At 40.8% G+C, this 20206-nt stretch overlaps 2 protein-coding genes across 2 annotated transcripts in view; one reads left to right on the top strand and one right to left on the bottom strand.

Annotated features, from left to right (window-relative positions):
- The first annotated feature begins 633 nt into the window (after positions 1-633).
- On the top strand, positions 634-1863 carry PSAL (photosystem I subunit l). The gene is made up of 2 exons (XM_010270014.3): positions 634-1032; positions 1208-1863. The coding sequence occupies exons 1-2, from the start codon at positions 871-873 to the stop codon at positions 1697-1699; spliced, it is 654 nt and encodes a 217-aa protein (XP_010268316.1). The 5' UTR covers positions 634-870; the 3' UTR covers positions 1700-1863.
- Positions 1864-4733: 2870 nt separating this feature from the next.
- LOC104605294 (eukaryotic translation initiation factor 3 subunit H-like) overlaps positions 4734-20206 on the bottom strand; it is a 32163-nt gene continuing 16690 nt past the window's right edge. The window contains exons 11-12 of the mRNA XM_010270013.3: positions 5457-5609; positions 4734-5021 (exon numbers count right to left, since the gene is read on the bottom strand). Coding sequence (XP_010268315.2) covers positions 4964-5021; positions 5457-5609 — 211 coding nt within the window. The 3' untranslated portion in view covers positions 4734-4963. The remainder of the gene's footprint in view (positions 5022-5456; positions 5610-20206) is intronic.

Raw genomic sequence — 20206 nt, forward strand, 5'->3', positions numbered from 1 at the left:
AAAAGACAAAAGCACCCCCCCAGGAGATTGGAGTCCAATTTCAAACATATGTCAGCCAATTAATTGCCTTTTATCACCGATATGGGTTGATTGGAGTTCAATTTTTAACCAGTGTTTTTAAAACAGGACTGAACAGGGTGGTCGGATCGAAAAATTGGGAATTAGTCATTTCAAAATGGCTTTTTGGTCAAAAACCATTGATTTTGCCAGTAAATCATTGGCCCAGTTAAATTGTCGAACCATCGACCCAAACAATAATTTTTTGCCTTTTTTTTGTTAGAACAGGCCATTCATTCAGATCGGATGATTGGACCGTTTGACACGGGAACAGGACCCAGAACGGTTCCCTGTCCGGTCCAATTTTAAAATCCTTATTTTTATTCTTTAACCATTTGGAGTGGGACTTTCACTATGCATCATCATCACGATCATGATCGTGCTTGAGACCTCATATGATAATCCAACGGTGGAAATGAAACAGTCCTAGAATAGATACTCCTTGTCACTATCTCAGTCAGTAAAATCTAAAGCTGAAAGGAAGATAAAGGCCCAGAAAATAAAAGTTAATCAGAGCGCAGTAGGGCCTATTGCTTCTAATTAAACTGGCCACAAGGTCCATCGTCATTCAATATGAATGGATAAGGGATAAGGTGACATCCAATGAGAAGGGATAACAACCACTAGAATAGATACTCCTTTTCCCATGAAATCTTAATTTGATTCAGACACACACACACACACAGGCCACGTTCATCTTCATCTTCTTCTTCTTCATTCAATCACTAATTCCTTCCTATACAATCTTATACTAGAGACCCTCCCTGGTGGTAAGGAAGTAGCTAGCTATAGCTAGGAGACAATCATCAAACAATGGCTGCCGCTTCGCCAATGGCCAGCCAGCTTAAGAGCAACTTCGCATCATCCCTTACAAGGGGACTGCTCTCTCCAAATGGTCTCTCGGGAGCTCCACTGAGGGTCTTGCCTTCCAGGAGAAAGCCTTGCTTCACTGTCAAAGCTGTTCAGGCAGACAAGGTGAGAGAATCATACATACAATATTAATTTCTTTATTTCTTCTTTTTTCCAGTACTCCCAAGTCCCAATCCATCCATTATGATCAGAAACCAAGCCATTTTAAATTTGAATTATGAAACAAAAATGAATTTAATTAGAGAGCTTCTAATTAACAATAGTTGTGTGGACGGTGCAGCCAACTTATCAAGTGATTCAACCCATTAATGGAGACCCCTTCATTGGAAGCCTAGAGACACCAGTAACATCAAGCCCATTGATCGCTTGGTACCTCTCCAACCTGCCGGCCTACCGGACGGCAGTCAACCCACTTCTCAGAGGTGTTGAGGTGGGGCTTGCCCATGGCTTCCTCCTTGTTGGACCCTTCGTCAAGGCTGGGCCTCTACGGAATACAGAATACGCAGGAGCAGCAGGATCTCTAGCTGCAGGAGGCCTAGTTGTGATACTGAGCATTTGCTTGACCATGTATGGGATTGCATCCTTCAAGGAAGGCGAGCCATCCACCGCTCCATCACTGACCTTGACGGGAAGAAAGAAGAAGCCTGATCAGCTGCAGACTGCAGATGGCTGGGCCAAGTTCACTGGAGGCTTTTTCTTTGGAGGCATCTCCGGAGTCATCTGGGCTTACTTCCTCCTCTATGTCCTAAACCTTCCTTACTTCGTTAAGTAATAAAGTAGGCATTTGATTTTATCTTCTCTCTCTCTCTTCATGTATCATCGATCTTTTTAATTAATTAATACCTGCTTATTCAATTCTCAAAGGACATGGGATATTTGTATATTTGATGACGTTTGATTACCTGAACAACATTTCAGAAATTCCTTATTTTGAAACATGTTGATCCATTCATCTTCCCCTTATCACTGATCTATGTGATGAAATTACTTACACAAATATATATAAAGGAATGAAGAGAAAAGGTGAAGACAAGTCAAAACAAATGGGGGGTGTTTGATAGTAGATAGAAAGAATGTGAAATGAAGAAAACTACCCAATAAACAATATTACTTAAATGGAATTAGTGATGAAGCTAATAAAAATCAGCTTTAGAATAGCCATTATAATAGGTGATTTACATTTAGGGAAAACAGTACACTGATAAAGTAATAAAGGAAATAATATAGAGGGAATCAAGGGATTGCAAACAACTATTGATTGAACTAATGAGCAGTAGCAGAAATTGCAAAATGGTTATTTTAATGTAAAACAAATGAATTTGAATTTAAGTATCGAAATGAAAATGTAGGAGATGTGGAAATCACAAGCAAAGTAATAAGATAGATATATAGTACTGCTACTCAACTTACAAAACCAGCAAAGTATTCTCTAAAGTTTCATAGAATTGAACAACAAATTAATATAGGATGATTCGCAAGCAAATCTGATAATTGAATCTTAAATGGCCGGGTTTTTATCATCCAAATTCCACAATACAACTACTAGAACAAGTAAAATAAAAAATTAAAAAAAAAAGTTCAGTGATTAAAATAAATTGAAGCAAAAATAGGACTATAAAATTAAATGGGTTATGATCTTTCCTATCAATCAGTGATGGACTGTTGTTCACACCAATGGCAAGCTTAGAGGATTGATGGCGTTAGGTATGGAAGTTATGTAGTCGACAATCATGGCCTGAGAAATATAGAATTCATATGGCTAGTTGATAGTGAGTTTTTAATGGTTAGTTTTGCATTAAATGCTCCAATTATTAAAGGCATCAAGTTCTTTCCTTTAATTTTAAAAGCCTAAAGCTTTCTTTGATAGTTGAAAGAATCATCTCTTTGGGTGAAAATAACCGAATCTTTTTGGAATAAAAAATCTAGTTACGAGAATCCCTCTCAAGACTATTTCACTTTTGTTTTTTCAGACAAGTGTGTTTTTTTCTTTTTCTATCTCATTTTTTACCTTATTAATTTTTAAATAATGGCACAACTGCCCTCCATTCAAAAAGAAGTGCTATTCTAATGTTTTTCTCTATTTTTCCCCTCCTTCCCCATTCACTTGAATTTGGATTTCCTGCCCACGACAAATCTACCCATATAATATCGCAATCACACATGAAGAACATCATGTTATTATGCACAAGGAGATATTCCTAATACACGGAGGTAGTGTTTTGTGAGTAGGCATTGGTAAAGTTTTTGTGGGCAGGAGATCCAGATTTCATTCTCTCGACCTGCAGCAGCCCAAGGTGTATGCTAAAAGATATGCCATATTTTCTCACTTTCTTTGCTAAGTTAATTAAAAAAAAAAATCATATGTTCGCTAGATGCTCATCATGTTCTGTTTTTTATCATTTTGTATTTTCTTCACTTTTCATTCTTAAAACATAATGATATGCAACGATTGGGAAACGCAACACAACATATTGAGTTGTACCAGTCCGATATAAGCCCGTATTGGTCCATTTCGGGTCTGGATGTGTATCAATCTGTATGCTCCGTATATCAGATCCTCAACGAAATGCAAAATATTGGCCAATACAGACCTGATACGTTGGGAAATTTTAACCTTGCACTCAGGTACCAAGTATGCAACGTTTTGGGTGGGCATAGGCATGGGACCCAATATTTATTCCTAGAAAGATGTTCCTAATGCATGCTGAAACGTGATGTGAGGCAAGTGTGAGGTACACTCTATGAGATAAGTCCAGATCTGCTCTTCATATCTACCTCACAGGCACATCCCACCGTGTATTGAAAACATCTCCCGTACTAATATGTTATTATTCATGAGATGTTCCGAATGCATGGTGGGATATGCGTGTATGGTCAATGTGAAGTGCACAAAGGGTTACAACACCCTCTCTGGTGTGGTATATTGTAAGGTTTTAGGGTATTTTTTTCACAAAACAAGGGGCTACTGCCATTAGGGATTAACGATCCGTTTGGTTGTTGAGAAGGAATGGGATGAGAAGGGAAAATTTATTTTCTCATTTTGGCATTCTAGTGTTTGATTGCTAAGAAGGAAAAATTACTATTCACCATCTTCCTTTGAACTCAAACCAGTGGCATGGACAAGGTGAGTTCCAATCTCTCTCTCTCTCTCTCTCTCCTTTTTTTTCCTCATCTTTTTCTTCGCTTGCCACTGCTAATTGAACCAGTAAATGTGAGAGTGAATGCAAAGAAGATAACAAATCCCATGAACGAGCACAACCGGAAAAGCAAGTTGGAGAAAAAGCTTGCTGCGACATGAATACTCTTTTACCAAAACCCTCAGAAGCTCAGCTATTGCTTGGCAGAGGATTTTGCACCGGCATAGACCGTTGTGAGCAGAAAAAGCTTGCTGCATGCAAAGAATGAGAAAGAAATGCGAGAGGAAATACGAAGAAAGGAGGGTCTGGAGAAGAAACCGAAGGCCGCTGCGCGTGTGGTTTCCTTTACCACTGGGGTCGCACCGTTTCAGTGCGACCCTGCGTTCCAAGTTTTGGGAAACAGCGTCACACTATTTTTCAGTCCGTCTCACAAAACAAACGAATGAAAATGGGAATCTAAGAAGAATATTCCCATTTTCTCTTCTCGGCCACACCAACCAAACAGACTGTAAGGGGATGGGGGAAGGGCTACCTCAATTGTATAGCCCTAAGAAAATAAAAAAGAAAAAAGATAAACTCAAAGGTAAGGTTGTGTAGACAAATGGATTTATGATATTAAAAAGAACTAAGAAATAAATAACAAGGGAGCCGATGAACTCGAAGCAATTATTTTGTGCAGAGAAATAAAATTATGATTGATGACTCGCCAAAAAATCGTCTCCTAAAAACTCAATTGCCTACTAATACTGGTATATAACATCTGTTAAAAACATACAATGGATCAAATTGCTGAAAAGGCTCAACTTTCTTCTGTTTTCCAGCAACAATACAACAGTCTGTAAAAGTACCCCCCCCCCAACTCAAACTAATACCTCTACATGAGCTTTAGCTGGCTTCAGTCAATTCTCATGCAAAGCCTTCATTAGATATAATCTGTTGAAGCTCTGACCCACAACCCTGCAAATTTCCATTTCCAAATCATATAAACAATTCGCAACCATCCTCTAGCAAGATATAATTAAAAAAAAAAACATCCACACCAATCAAAAAAGAAAATGAATAGAAGCAATGTTTACATGTACCACATGAAAGCAACAGAGATATGAACAATTAAGCCAACTTCAAAATGCATACACATTTACACATGCAATCAGATGAAATAGAACTGTAAACTCCCTATTTCTGAAATACCTAACAAATTGCCACATCAATACTTTAGCCTTAATTAGTTATGGTATAACTTCAAAATCCATGACACCAAACGGAACGGAATGGAAAAACAGATGATGATAACTTCAAAATCCATCTATTTCAGTATGCATGACCATAAAATCCACATGTTTCATAGTTAAAGTTACCAAACCAGCTGCCAGTAGAAGGCATATAGCATACCCATTGATTTGATTGCAATAGTTAGCAATTTGATTTGTTATTAGAAAGCTATCCAATCGTGATGGCTCTGGAACTGGCTTAAAGATGGAGTTTGAAGGATCCTCCTCAGGCAATGGTTCTTCTCCTGCAGCTTTACGTGCCATGTTTTCTGCCCTGTAAAAATTAAAAAGGAAGAGGTATTAGAAAGAAAACTGAATGTAAACCAAAAGCTCTATAAAAGGAAACCTGCTAAAGTTCTATCCAAAATAATTTGAAGAGTGAACCTTGAAAAAATAAAACCAAAAAAGAAAAAATTAATAAATAAAAATGAATGAGGACCCATATAACACAATGTTGGCAAGTTGGCAAAAGTGGTCTCTCTTCAACCTCCGTAGGATGCTAGGGGTAAATGTACTAGATCTAGAAGAGACGCAAGAAAAAAAAAACTATGAAATAGATCCAATTCTCCATCCAACACCTGCGGGCACAAAGGCCACAAATTAGAAAAATCATATTTTCTGCTGCAACCGGTAACATCACTTCCAACCACCCAATGAAAACACAAACTCCACCCATTAAATAAAAATCAGATCACCTTATTATTTTGAATTTAAACAAAAAAGTATATTGGGAAAGAAATCAATGGGGTGAACAGTCCATCCAGGAAGGCATGCAAGTTTCCAAGCCTAAGGCTTTAAGTCCAAGCCTGGCCCAGAAATTTGCAGGCCAGGCCTGGGTTCAATACTAATTGGCCCAGTCCAGAATTATATGTTTATTATCTATTGTGATACTTACCTTGACCTCACATCAATAGGACCTTTCCAAATTTCTTTTGACAAGTAATAGAAATTTTATTGAAGATCAATAGTAAGAGTGCAACATGACTGCTTCCCACTGAATTACATATGAGCCCAAAATAACGGATTCGTATGCACCCCTTGCATAGCTAGACAATCAGCAAACCCATTTGTGGATCTCCTTTCCCACTGAATTCTGACTGTTAGATTTGTGGTTAACCATTTGAACCTTCTCAAAGCCCCCCCATAGGACCAAGCTGCTGACATCGGTTCTTGCAACCACCCGACCCCTTCAATTAACAACTGTTGAAAGCACAACTCTTTAGCAATCTCTGATCCTTGTAAAGCTGCTTGGACTTCTGCATTAACAGACCCCCCCCCCCCGGATTGCTAGACTACAGCCATCAATGTTTAGCTTGACAACACCTTTTTTTTTCTGATCAATAACAAATTCATTAGCAACTTCATTAATTCAGCAAGAAAATAATTACAAAGAGGAAGACAAACACTATTATCTTCCAAATACAACTTGAGCCCCTCAAGAAGAAAAGAAAAAGGAAAGGAAAGGAAGAAACAATTAATTACAATTTAGCCCAAAACATTGAATCCCTTTCTTCCCCTTGTTTAGCTAATCCATCAGCTAAAGAGTTAGCTGATCTTTGAACCCACCTCATCTTCACTTCCATCTCCCTCACCAGCCACTTAAATTTTTTCATCTCATTACTGTAATTCCATAGGCTACTATTATCTTTATTCAACCACCCTATCACCACCTCCAAGTCCCTTTCAATTATGAGTTTTCTGATATTCATCTCCTTAGCTTTCTGGATTCCTTCCATAACTGCATAGATCTCAGCATTAAGGGAGTCCCCCACTCCAATTGGGCCTAAGCACAAGGCAAAAATGACCCTATTCTCATCCCTGAAGACACCTCCAATACCTGACTGTCCAGGGTTCCCCCTACTACTCCCATCAAAGTTTAGTTTAAAGAATCCAGCAGGAGGGGGGGTCCAAGGCACACTCAATACTGATTTGATCTGTGAACAGTTTGCAATTTCCTGTGAATAGCACTAAGGATTTCAGCCACTGTACAACCCTAATATGAATTATAGCCCTCAGTTCTTCAGCCCCTCTCTCGACTTCTAAGAAAATCCTGGAATTTCTTTCTTCCCATAGTGACCAGCATACTGCAGCCCTTAGTCCTCTCCACATAGTCCTTCCTCTTTTCACACGCCACTTGAAAAAAGAAGAGGAGAAAAGACTATGCATGTCTGATGGAGGATTCCAACTACACCCAAAGAGAGAAAAGGCCCACTCCCAAATAGACTTTGCAAATTGGCAAGACACCAGTAAGTGGAAACCAGTCTCCCCCTCCGCTTTGTAGAGAACACACCAATGTGGTGACAAGCAAGTAATGGGTCTCTTCTTTTGAAGCAAATCACCAATGTTAATTCTTTCCAGAAAGGCTTTCCAACAAAAACTACAAGATTGGTGGACTGGCTTAAAACCTCATTAATAGGGAAAGGCGGGGTAACAGGATTGGTGGACTGGCTTAAAACTTTAAAGAAGGAAGTACAAGAAAAAGAGCCACTGGGGGTAGGGGTCCAAATTCTAGAGTCCACCTTAGAGGGGTCTAAGAAGACATTATCAAGAAGTTCGAGGAGGCTCAAAATACTATCGAGATTTGAGTCCCTCAAAACCCTTCTCAGACCTAGGTTCCACCCAAGCCCAGAACTAGAAGAGGAAGGGGTGATGAAAGAAGATACTGCCTCATTTTTAAAATCTGAAAGAGCATACAAAGAAGGAAACCGGTCTTTTAGAGGTGCAGTCCCCACCCAAGTTTGTTCCCAAAATTTTATGGAGTTACCTGAATTCAAATCATACCTGATAAGAGGGGAGAAAACTGGTAGCAGATCATGAATGGCTTTCCAAGGAGAGGTGCTTATGGTCCTAGCTCAGATTCCAGCATCCCATCCATTTTGCTCCAGCTCATGTATGCTTGCCACTATTCTAGCCCAAAGCTTCTCCTGCTCCAATGGAAATCTCCACAACCACTTCCCCAAAAGAGCCATATTCCTTTTTCTAATGTTCCCATGTCCCAAACCACCACAGTTTTTTGCTCCTAGTCATCACCTCCCAACTAAATCTATGATCCCTCTTCTCCTCTCCCGGCTCCCAAAGGAAATCTCTCATCATCCTCTCCAACTTGCTAGAAACCTTCATTGGGATTTTGAATACAGACAGGAAATAAATGGGTAAGTTTGCTAGTGTGGCCTTAATCAGTGTAGTCCTTCCACCAAGAGAGAGGTAATTTTGTTTCCAAGAGACAAGTCTCTTTTCAAACCTTTCCACCACCGGGTTCCAAAAGTTCTCTCTTAGGGTTATCGCCTATAGGCAACCCAAGGTAATTCAAAGGCCATTCCGAGACTTCACACCCTAACACTTCTAAACTCTCCCTAATCTCTCCCTCCAAATTCACACCCACTACACAGCTTTTCCCAAAGTTCACCTTCAAATTTGACATTTGCTCAAAGAGTTGTATCACCAACTTCATGTTCCTGATGAGACCCACATTACCTCCTTCACAGAACAAAATCGTGTCATCAGCAAATTGTAAGTGAGTGAGGGGTGTTTCCTCCCTTCCAACTCTCCAACCTCTAATAAGACCCCTAGAATCTTCCCTATGTATCAACTTCCCCAAAACATCAACAATTAGAACGAACAAGGGAGAAAGGGGATCTCCTTGTCTTATACCTCTAATGGCTGAAAAGAAATCTACCACTGTCCCATTCACTAGCACTGAATAATGACAATTTCGAACACAACCCATGATCCATTTACACCATCTAGCCCCAAACCCAAATTTTGGTCATAACTTTCCTCAAAAATTCCCAGTCCACCAAGTCATAAGCCTTTTCCAGGTCCAACTTACAAACCACTCCCTCCTTTTTGTCCTTCTTGAAACTCTCCACACTCTCATTAGCAATGAGAATTTAATTGGTAATTTGTCTTCCACTCACAAAGGCTCCTTGATTTTGTCCAATGATGTCTGGCAATACCTCCTTCAGTCTTAAAGACAACACCTTTGCAATAATCTTGTACAAGCTATTTACCAAACTGATTAGCCTAAAGTCCTTTGGGTGGAAGGCATCTTTCTTTTTTGGAATCAAAGCTATAAAGGTGGAGTTCACACCTGGGTTAACAATCCCTCTCCTATGAAACTCCTCAAACACCAATAGAAGATCACCTTTCAAAATATCCTAACAATCCTGATTAAAAGCCATTGTGAACCCATCCGGCCCTGGAGCTTTTGTTCTATCCATAGAAAACACAGCCTCCTTGATCTCTTCCAGATCAAACCCTCTTTCCAACCTTCTCCTGTTGTCCACTCCTACATCTGGTCAGTCCAACCCTTCTACCCACACCCCACTACTTACAGGCCTTCTTAGAATGGATTTGAAGTGTTCTATACATGCCCCAGCTATCTCCTCTTGTTGTGTCAACTCCACTCCATTCACTACCAATTTGGAAATAAAATTTCTCCTTCTCCTTCCATCTTCTAAAGAATGAAAATATATGGTATTTCTATCGCCCTATTGCAACCATTTACACCTAGACTTTTGCCTCCAGCTTATTTCCTCCTTATGTAGGCAGTCTTCTAACTGCCTTCTCAAGTCTCTTCTAAGTTCATTGTTTTCCTCTCCAAATTCTCCCCCTTCTTCTCTAGAGTCCAGACTTTCAATTTGGTCCATCAGAGCTCTCTTTCTTTCTTCTACCCTCCCAAACTCCAAAAGATTCCACTCAATCTTTGCTTTCAAAAATTGTAGTTTCTTATGGAATCTCATCCCCTCCCATTCCACCATTGGGTTACACTCATACCGCCACTCCCTTCCTCTCTCGGTAAACCCAAGATAAAGTAACCACATATTTTCAAATCTAAATGGGGCAGAACCTTCACTCCTTTCCTCCTTACATATTACTATGGGCCAATGATCAGAATTCACCCTAGGGAGAGCTCTAGATGCCACATTTCCCCAATGTTCTTCCCAGTCCAAAGAGAACAAGAACCAATCCAACTTGGAACAGATGGGCCTAGAATGGAGATTGGACCATGTAAGTGTCTTATGGGCTAGGGGTATCTCCTTGAGCTCAGGCATCCACAAACCTGTTAAACTTCCTCATGCTAGTTGTCACCCTCTGATTAGTCTTATTGGTTTCCTCCGAGTATTTGATCACATTGAAGTCTCCACCCACACACCAGGGCCCATCCCACAGCCCTCTAACATCAACCAATTCCTCCCACAACTCCTTTCTCTCTCTTTAATCATTTGGTCTGTAAACATTTGTAAGCACCCACACATAGCCATCCTCTTGTTGTTTGAACTTAATAGAAATTGAGTATTTTCCAACCAATTCCTCTAAGCCTTCAACCACATCCCTCTTCCACATTGTTATTATCCCTCCTGAAGCACCCCACGAGGGAGCAGCCAACCAGTTAATCCCCTAGCTTTCCATACACTCTTTGCCTATCTAGTATTAAACTCCATTCTCTTGGACTCTTGTAATAGTACAATGTCTGGGTCATACCTCTTTATTACCTCTTTTATCATCGCTCTTTTCCTCGCACTTCCTAATCCCCTCACATTCCAACTAAGTATCTTCATTCTCACTTCTTTCTTAGTTTTGTTCTTCACCTACCCACTACCTTCCCCCTTTCCTTCTATCTCCTATTACCTCGAACTTCTTGTCACCTTCCATATCTCTTTTCAATCTCTCAACTTCACTCAATTTTTTCTTCTTTGTTCTAATCTCCTTCTTCCTCTACAGCAGGCCTTCTTTCAGCACATTCAAGTCTTCCAACCTACACCCCAACTTCCCCACAAATTCTGCTAACATGTCCCCTTTCTTAGAATCCTCCTCCACTATCCTTTCTGCAAGATCCCCTCCAATTCTCCCCTCCTCTCCTTCTTCCTCTCCACCTGATCCATCCCCTCTTCTCTCCTCTAAAATCCCCGTTCGTCTCAACTCTTGTTCAACTTCCTTAAAGATTTTTTCAATAATTTCCAAAATTTTCTCATTCCTATACCTTCCTTCCAGCATCTCCCCACAGTCCTCCCCTCTCCTTTCTAAACCCGTTAAAAGCCCACCACCTTGACTGGAAGCACATACAAGGGCTGTTGAGCTTGGGACAGGAACGGAATCTAGAACATAGGACACAGAGAACACAATAGAAGCACAAACTTAACTCAACTGGTTACCTTGGTTTGACTGGAAGGATGAATGGGGACGCAAAATGTTGTCACTGTCCACCCTTTCTTGTTCAGAGGGTTGGTCACTGTCTGTCTCCCTAAGTTGGTTGGTAGACCTTTCTGTCCTTTGGGCATTTTGGCAATCTATCCTCTCTACCCATTGTCTATCCTTATTGTTGTGTTCCCGCTCTGCCTCAGGTTCTCCAAGTTTACCCCCTTTTTTTGCATCTTGCACAATCAGAAGCCTTGGGAGCGCAATAGTCTAACTAATGTCTTCATTCCCCTTACAAGACTCGGCTCTTCTTCCATCAACTGTCAGATTCCTCCAGCCATCTGAATTCAGTCTCCAATCCTCCTCTAAGTCCTCCTAGAATAAGCTTGTAATGTTTAGCCCACCCAAGTCACCTATATCGCACTCCCCAATATCCTTCACACTTCCGATGCTGCTATCCTCATCCATACTGTCCTCAATCTCTTCGTTGTCTACTCCATAATGCACCCAGCCTTCGTCCCATTCCTCCCTTTCATCATTTCTCTCCCTTGCATATCTGGGATTTGGTTTCTCTAAAGGGTGCCCCACAGAACAAGGCTTAGTAGAAATCTGCTGAATTAAAAAAATATGAAAGAAAGTAGTTTCTTGAAGAGAGAAGGAAGAGAGAAGGAGAAGAAGAGAAGAAGAGAAGTTGAAAGAAAAGAAAGCAATAATCTGGCCGCCCCCTTCACTTATTATTTATACTAAAATAATAGAACAGTACAAAGACAACTATGCCCTTATAGGACGGCAAAACATAAAACATATATAACACTCAAAAAACATAATAAAATTTGGACTCACATAACAACTGTGGTCCCCACCTCTTATCTAACAACTAACATAAAATGTCTACTCAGAAAAACATCATAAAACTAATTAATCTTCAACACTCCCCCTCAAGTTGGGAGTAAATGTCACACATTCCCAACTTGTGTAGATCATGTCCAAGCTTGTTCCTTGCCACCCCTTTAGTGAGAACATCAACCAGCTGCAACTCTGAAGAGACATAAGGCAAATACACTTCTCCGATTGTTACCCTTTCTCTTATAAAGTGTCCATCAACTTCAATGTGTTTTGTCCTATCATGTTGAATTGGATTGTGGGCAATATTGATTGCAGTCTGATTGTCACAGTATAACATCATAGGTTCCTCTGCTTTCACCCCAATCTCACTCAAAAGAGATCTAACCCAAAGAAGTTCTGAGACACCATGAGCCATGGATCTATACTCAGCCTCTGCACTTATAGGAGATCAAGTTCTGAGACACCACCACTTGACCTTACCACAACCGCTTGCTTCTTACTCTTATAGGAGATCAAGTTAACACCTACAAAGGTGCACACTCCTGATGTAGACCTCCTGTCATCTAACCATCCTGCCCAATCTACATCCGTATAGGATTTTAGCTTCAAATTCTCATGATTTGAGAAAAGACTGCCTCTGCTAGGGTGCTTTTTCAGATATGCAAGTATTCTCTCAATAGCTTCCCAGTGTTGAACCCGAGGTGCATGCATGTATTGACTCACAAGACTGACAGCATAAGAAATATCTGGTCGTGTCATACACAAATATAGCAGTCGGCCCACCATTCTTTGATATCTCCCCACATCCTTTACCAATTCACCATTAATTCTGTGATTTGGATCAATAAGAGTGTCTGCTGGTTTGGTCCCCAGCTTTCCAGTCTCTCGTAGTAGGTCAAGTACATACTTTCTCTGTGAAATGAAGATCCCATGCTTGAATCTTGCAACTTCAATCCCTAAGAAGTATTTGAGCTCACCAAGATCTTTGATCTCAAATTCTTTTTGCAATGATTTTTTGAGATCATCAATCTCCTCCAGATCATTTCTTGTCACCACTATATCATCCACATACACAATCAGAATTGACACCAAAGCATCTCTCCTCTTCACAAAGAGAGTATGATCAGACTGTGTCTGTGTGTATCCAAAACGGATGAGTGCCCCTCTGAACCTGTCAAACCAAGCCCTAGGTGACTGTTTTAGTCCATATAGAGATTTTCTGAGTCTGCTCACCTTTCCTTTACCAACATTTTCATAAAAGCCTGTTGGAATGTCCATATATACCTCCTCCTATAAGTCACCATTGAGGAAAGCATTTTTGACATCAAGCTGGAACAAGGGCCATGAATAGGTGGATGCTAGAAATAAAAGAATACGAATTGAACTCATCTTAGCTACTGGTGCAAAGGTTACCAGATAATCAACACCATAGGTCTGAGTATACCCTTTTGCTACGAACCTTGCCTTGTACCTCTCTATCTTGCCATCGGCCTTATACTTCGCTGTGAATACCCATTGACATCCAACTGTCTCCTTGTCTAAGGGGAGATCAACTATTTCCCAAGTTTGGTTTTTGACCAAAGCATCCATCTCATCTTGCATGGCTATTTTCCACTCAAGTTTGGAGAGAGCCTCTAACATTCCTAGGTATAGACACTGAATCCAGGGAAGAAAGAAAAGCACGGTAGGAGGGTGATAAGGCATTGTAGGAAAGATGGTGTGAAATGCAGTGGGTTGTACACTCTCTCTTACCCTTACGAAATGCAATGGGAAGGTCAACGTCAATGGGATCAGTTGCAGCAATGGTGTTAGGGACAAAAACATTATCATCAGAAAACATAGCAGGCTCAAGAGGAATACCTGGAATTGTATCTGTCGAATCTAGAGTTTCAGAAGGACTGACAGAGAGTGGTGTGGGTCGAGGATGTGTGGAGTCAACCATCATCTGTCGGCGTTGATATTGCTGTGAGGCTGCCCGTAGTGGCTCAGGTAATGAAACTGTGGATGCAGGTGCTGGCTGAACTGATGGTGTAGGTGGTGGCTGAACTGATGTAGATGTTGGTTGAATTGATGGAGGTACCACAGAAATAGGAAGAGGAACAGATTGTGAGTTCTCCTCCCCAAAACTCTCCCCTTGAGGAGAACCACTCGAGAAGAAGAATGTGGAATCAAAAAAGGTAACATCCATAGTGATAAATATGCTCCTCGACACTAGGTCATAACAACAATACCCCTTTTGGTTCTGAGCATACCCAAGAAAAACACATTTCTTGGCCTTAGGATCCAATTTCTTGCGATGAAGGCCAAGAATGTGAACAAAAGAAACACAGCCAAAAACCCTCAGAGGTATATGAAATATCTCTCCATCTGGAAAAAGGAGGCTAAATGGCACCTTAAACCCCAAAGTCCGTGAAGGAACACGGTTAATCACGTGTACGGCGGCTATAAGAACTACATCTCCCCATAACTGCACAGGAACTAAAGCACACACCATAAGACTCCTTGCCACCTCCACAATGTGTTTGTTTTTCCTCTCAGCAACTCCATTCTGTTGCGGTGTATATGCATGTTAAGGGCCCGCGAATAGGATCTCATCACAGGTCGGTCCACGGGGAAAACCTCCTGTTTTCCCTTGTTCCTCCATTTTCTTGAAGAACCTATCTTGCCGCCCTAAAAGGTGATTTGTTCAAGAGATCACCAACTCTCCTTTGCTCTCTTTCTTGACTGAAATTTTCGATGATTTTATTCAATATTCTCAGTTCCTTAAATAGGAGATTACAAGAGTCCTCCTTGTAGGAAGACTCCCTGCTAATCTATACCACTTACAGATAAGATAGATAAAGTCTCCCTAGATAAGACTCCCTACTTAAGATAGATAAGACTCCCTAAGATAGATTAGACTTCCTACTAATCCTTACTGAAAACAGATAAGATAAGATGAACTGAAAACAGATAAGATAAGATGGACTGTAACTAGCTAGAATCCGATGAGAACACCAATTCACTATTGCTGCCGGCGGCAATATTTCTTCCCAATAAACGCGTCCATATCAATGCACAACTGCTCTGATGAACTACACTATGTTCTAAGAGATACGTGGTCAGGTCCTTCTCAAAGTACTCACTAGCATTATCTTATCTAAAAACCTTAGTTCTCACTCCAAATTGTGAGAACCATCTGGTGGAATTGTCGTACTAAGTTAGGAACCTCATCACGTGATCTCATCAAATATTTCCAAGAATTTCATGTATAATCAGCCACAAACAAGAGAAAGTAACGGAATCTTCCAATGGAAGGGATTTGATATGGCCCCCCATACATCAGTGTAAACAATATTAAAAGCAGAAGTACTTCTTTTATTACTTAGTTTATAAGACTGTCTACAATGCTTTCCTAACTGACAACTATCACACTCCAAAGTAGATAATTGAACAGACTCAAACAATTTTGGGAAGACATTTCAAAGAACTAAAAGGATGATGTCCCAAGCGATTGTGCCAAAGCATAATCTGGTTTACTGACTCTGACCCACTACTACTGTTGCTACTAACATGATGGCCCTGATGTCTCGGAATCTCATCCAGAAGGTAGACTCCATTCACCTCACGACCACTCCCAATCATCTTCTTTGACTCCAAATCCTGTAAAACACAATTACCAGGAAGAAAGGTCTCAGAACAATTCAATTTTTTTGTCAAAAGCTAACAGACAATAGGTTGGTATTAAGTCTAGGGACATGTAAAACAGAGGACATAGTTATATCATTGGTCACTCTAACTGTCCCCTTCCCAGCAATGGGCATATGTGAACCATCTGCTATAGAGACTGTCTCTACCAGAGCACAACTGATAGGAACTGAAAATGGTAGGGCATTAGTCATATGCTCAGATGCTCCTGAGTCAATAATCCTGGGAGGTCCCTCCTTAACTGAAGTGGATGCGAGATTCGCAGTTGCATATGAACTACCTGTATGTGCAAAGGAAGTGGTGTAGTTGGCTCCTGCATTCTGCTGTCCATCTGGAAGGCTAGAGCTGGGTGAACCTTTCTTACTCATAAGCTGTCCAAACCTCTCCAATTCTAATCTCACTGCTGCTACTGCAATGGATTCCCAATCAGTTTGGGAGAGGACTTGAAGAGTCTCCTATAGTGGCTACATTTGCATTTCCCTTCTTGTTTCTTATCCGACCAGGCATAAGATTTGGATAAAGCTTCCAACAAGTGTCCCTGGTATGCTTAGGCTTCTTGCAATAATCACACACCAAGTCCTTCTTATTTTCCCTTCTAGTCTCACTACTCCCCTTGTCTCCATTCGGCTTAGGTTTTGTTGTACCAACCATAGCCGACTAGTCAATCCCAGGCTATCTCATCATTACATTCCTCCTACTCTCCTGTCTAGAGACAAAAGTATAGGCCTGAGAGAGTGTCACACCCTCCCTAGAAAGAATTTGCTGCCTAGCAATGTCAAAATCAGGGTTTAACCCTGCCAAGAACTCAAAAACCCTATTCCTCTCTACCAATTTGTGATAAGTTGTTGCATCATTTACACTTTCCCATACCACAGTTTCTAAGTGATCTATTTCTTGCCATAGGGTTTTCAACATGGAGAAATACACAGCAAGAGGTTTTTCTCCTTGTTTCATACTTATCACCTGATTTCTTAACTGATAGGCTCTGGCTTCATTTTGCTTCTAAGAGTAGGTTTCAGTCACTCCATCCCAAATCTCCTTAGCAGTATTAGCCCATAGGAATTTTTTTGCAATATGAGGTAACATAGAATTACACAGCCAAGACATTACCATGTAATTCTCGTGCACCCATCGGGAAGAGTCTGTATCAGGTTTCTTCTCCTCCCTAGTGAGATACCCAAATTTTCCACGGGCACCAATAGCCATCTTAGCTGATTGTGCTCACTCCAAATAATTTGTACCATCAAGTTTTACTATAGTAATGATCCCAGACCCAAAAATATCACTACTACCTCCAACACCCAATCCCACAGTACCGGTAGATTTCATTTCAGTATTCCAACTCTCCATTTTACTTCAAACAGTTCAACAGTAAGAAAAAAAAAATAGATTGAAGACCTTCAAAAAATAATTTAATACCACACACAGAAACCAACCCTTCCGAAAGAAGAAAACCCTAGCTTGAGGGAAATCTCTCTCCTCCCCATGCCTCCCAACAGAGAGAGACATGAATCGATCACTCCGGGAGGCCAAGAAAATTTCAAAAACCAAACCGCCCTCTTCAGAAAATCAAAAGAAAACTAACAATACTTGGGCGCCCAAGATCATATCAAAAACAAAGGGTCCAACTTTTCTGGGACTCTTCACCATACTCCAGTTCTTCTTGATTTTGATGTCGAAAAGTAGATCACCTTCCTGGTGTCTAGATCCCACCAAAAAATCCAAGAACTGGGCAATCTATAGCAGATCGATCAGCCCTTTACTACTTCATACAGTCGGCTGATCTAGGGCTGCATGAGAATGCTTCAAGAAACCCTAGCCGATGCTCTGATACTGAATTAAAAAAAAATGAAAGAAAGTAGTTTCTTGAAGAGAGAAGAGAGAAGAGAGAAGGAGAAGAAAAGAAGAAGAGAAGTTGAAAGAAAAGAGAGCAATAATCTGGTCGCCCCCTTCACTTATTATTTATACTAAAATAATAGAACAATACAAAGACAACTATGCCCTTATAGGGCGGCAAAACATAAAACAGCATATATAACACTCAAAAAACATAATAAAATTTGGACTCACATAACTATTGTGGTCCCCACCTCCTATCTAACAACTCACATAAAACATCTACTTAGAAAAACATCATAAAACTAATTAATCTTCAACACGCTTCATGATTCCGGTGAGGTACCCACCGCAGTTCACTGATAGCCACATTCCGCCACTATAGTTTTCTCCTCTCTACAGACACCATTTTAGAAGAAGATAGACTGTGGGCTTTGTCTACCATCGGCCCACAAACTATCCCCTTATCCCGACCCACATGAGGCTTTAAGTTATCACGTGGGTCATAAACTCGTCCCCCTGGTTAGTTGTTCGACTCGCCCCTTCCCTTTCCCATATCTTTGCCCCAACCCACGTGATGCATTAAGTTATCACATGGGTCACTGTTAATACCCCCGGGTTTAACCATCAACCCGCCCATAACTCCAACCGGCTTAGATTGAACCATTTGATGGCTCGGACTGCTTAATTTCTTCCCCACATCAGCATATGATGGGTCGACCACCTGATGTTTCATTTTAAAAATTTTTGAAATATTTCCTTTTTTTATGTGGCCGCCCAAAACCCCTTTCAAGCCCGACTCTTCCTCTTCCCTAAAATGTTCCCCCTGTTCTTTCCCATCCCCTCCCACTAAAGCTTTGCCACGTAAGCAGCCTTCATCCATGTCACTTTCTTCTGTCACCCTCTCCACAGTGATGCTTCCACTTCTGTCAGAACCCAAATCTTCCTCTAGAGCCCCTCCGAGAAGAAAGTTACCAATCATGGAACCTCCTCCGGCTTCATCCCTCGGATTTTTACCTTGACCGCCGTCAGGTCCCTGAGACTGCAGTCCTCCATTGCTCCACCCATCGTGTGGACTATTTTTTCAACGAACGATTTGTTCCAGAGGTTGAACAGCACCCCAAGAAGCTTGATGCCAAAACAAGCTACAGTAATGTCTCGCTCATTACAAGACATACACCATTCTTCAACAACTATCAAACCTTCCTTCATTCCAATAGCAAAGAGTTCTATCTTCACCTCCCCTGTGTCGAGAATAGCTCTGTTTTAACAGATAGGCATCACAAGAACGGATTCTCTAATGCTAAATTTCCTCCTTATCTCCTCTGCAACTAGCTATTACAAGACATACACCATTCTTCAACAACTATCAGACCTTCCTTCATTCCAATAGCAAAGAGTTCTATCTTCACCTCCCCTGTGTCGAGAATAGCTCTGTTTTAACAGATAGGCATCACAAGAACGGATTCTCTAATGCTAAATTTCCTCCTTATCTCCTCTGCAACTAGCTACCAGTCCGCAACCTTCCTCCTAGTTGTCAACACAAATTTTTCCCTCAATTCCTGCTTGTCCACTTCGAACTCAAAATTACTCGATTTAACAGAGAACGCAAAGTATTCCTCCACTACCTTCTGAGTTTTCTGCTCTCCCTTTCCAACCTGAACACCCTCTCCCACCCCCACCTCTGTTTTCTCTATTGAGATTTTTTGTTGAACCTTTTCATTCCTCTCCATCACTACCAGATACTCTTGCAACTTATCTGCAAAACTCTTCCACCATGTCTTCCTATTTCCTTTCAGAATACACATGTACTTCCTGTTACTTTTCCCAAAACTTTCTGTAATTGTTGCGTACCACCCCTTTCCATTGTTTCTCAGCTCCGCTACATAATTTTTCCTTCCCCTATTCAATTGCCCTTTCCATCTGACTTGTTTCTTGTTATATGTAACTGCATCCACAAAACCCTTCAACCAAAACATTGCATCCTTGCAAAGAAAAATAGTGGTCTTCTTCTCTTCTCTGATCTTCAAGCACTCCTGTCCCTTGTTTCTGCAAGCATCAAACATGTACTTTTTAGCTTCAACCTCCAGCCTTCTTCTCCATGTAGTCGCCGACCTGAACTCCATCTTTTTTTCTTTCAATCCTCTAGCCGCTTGCTTAGCTTGATAACACCTTTTTCAAGGGGTATCCACACCGCCATCGGCTTATCCTTCACAACTAAGTTTTTTGCAACCAAATCCCAATTCCTCCAAATATCATCAAATGAAAAGTGTGAGAAAAGTTCCAAGGATTTAGCCCAGTTTATAGCCCTATTGATTATGCAATACCAAATGGAAGCCTCACCCCTCTCCTTTTCATTGAAAA

Source organism: Nelumbo nucifera, chromosome 1 (genome assembly GCF_055504915.1).
Source record: "Nelumbo nucifera cultivar China Antique chromosome 1, China Antique-T2T, whole genome shotgun sequence".
In the NCBI taxonomy this organism is placed as follows: Eukaryota; Viridiplantae; Streptophyta; class Magnoliopsida; order Proteales; family Nelumbonaceae; genus Nelumbo; species Nelumbo nucifera.

Excerpts from the sequence above, each read along its gene's own strand:
- PSAL (XM_010270014.3), top strand. The coding sequence starts at position 871 with ATGGCTGCCGCTTCGCCAATGGCCAGCCAGCTTAAGAGCAACTTCGCA. Across the intron at positions 1,033-1,207 it reads AAGCTGTTCAGGCAGACAAG|CCAACTTATCAAGTGATTCA; the intron begins GTGAGAGAATCA and ends TGGACGGTGCAG.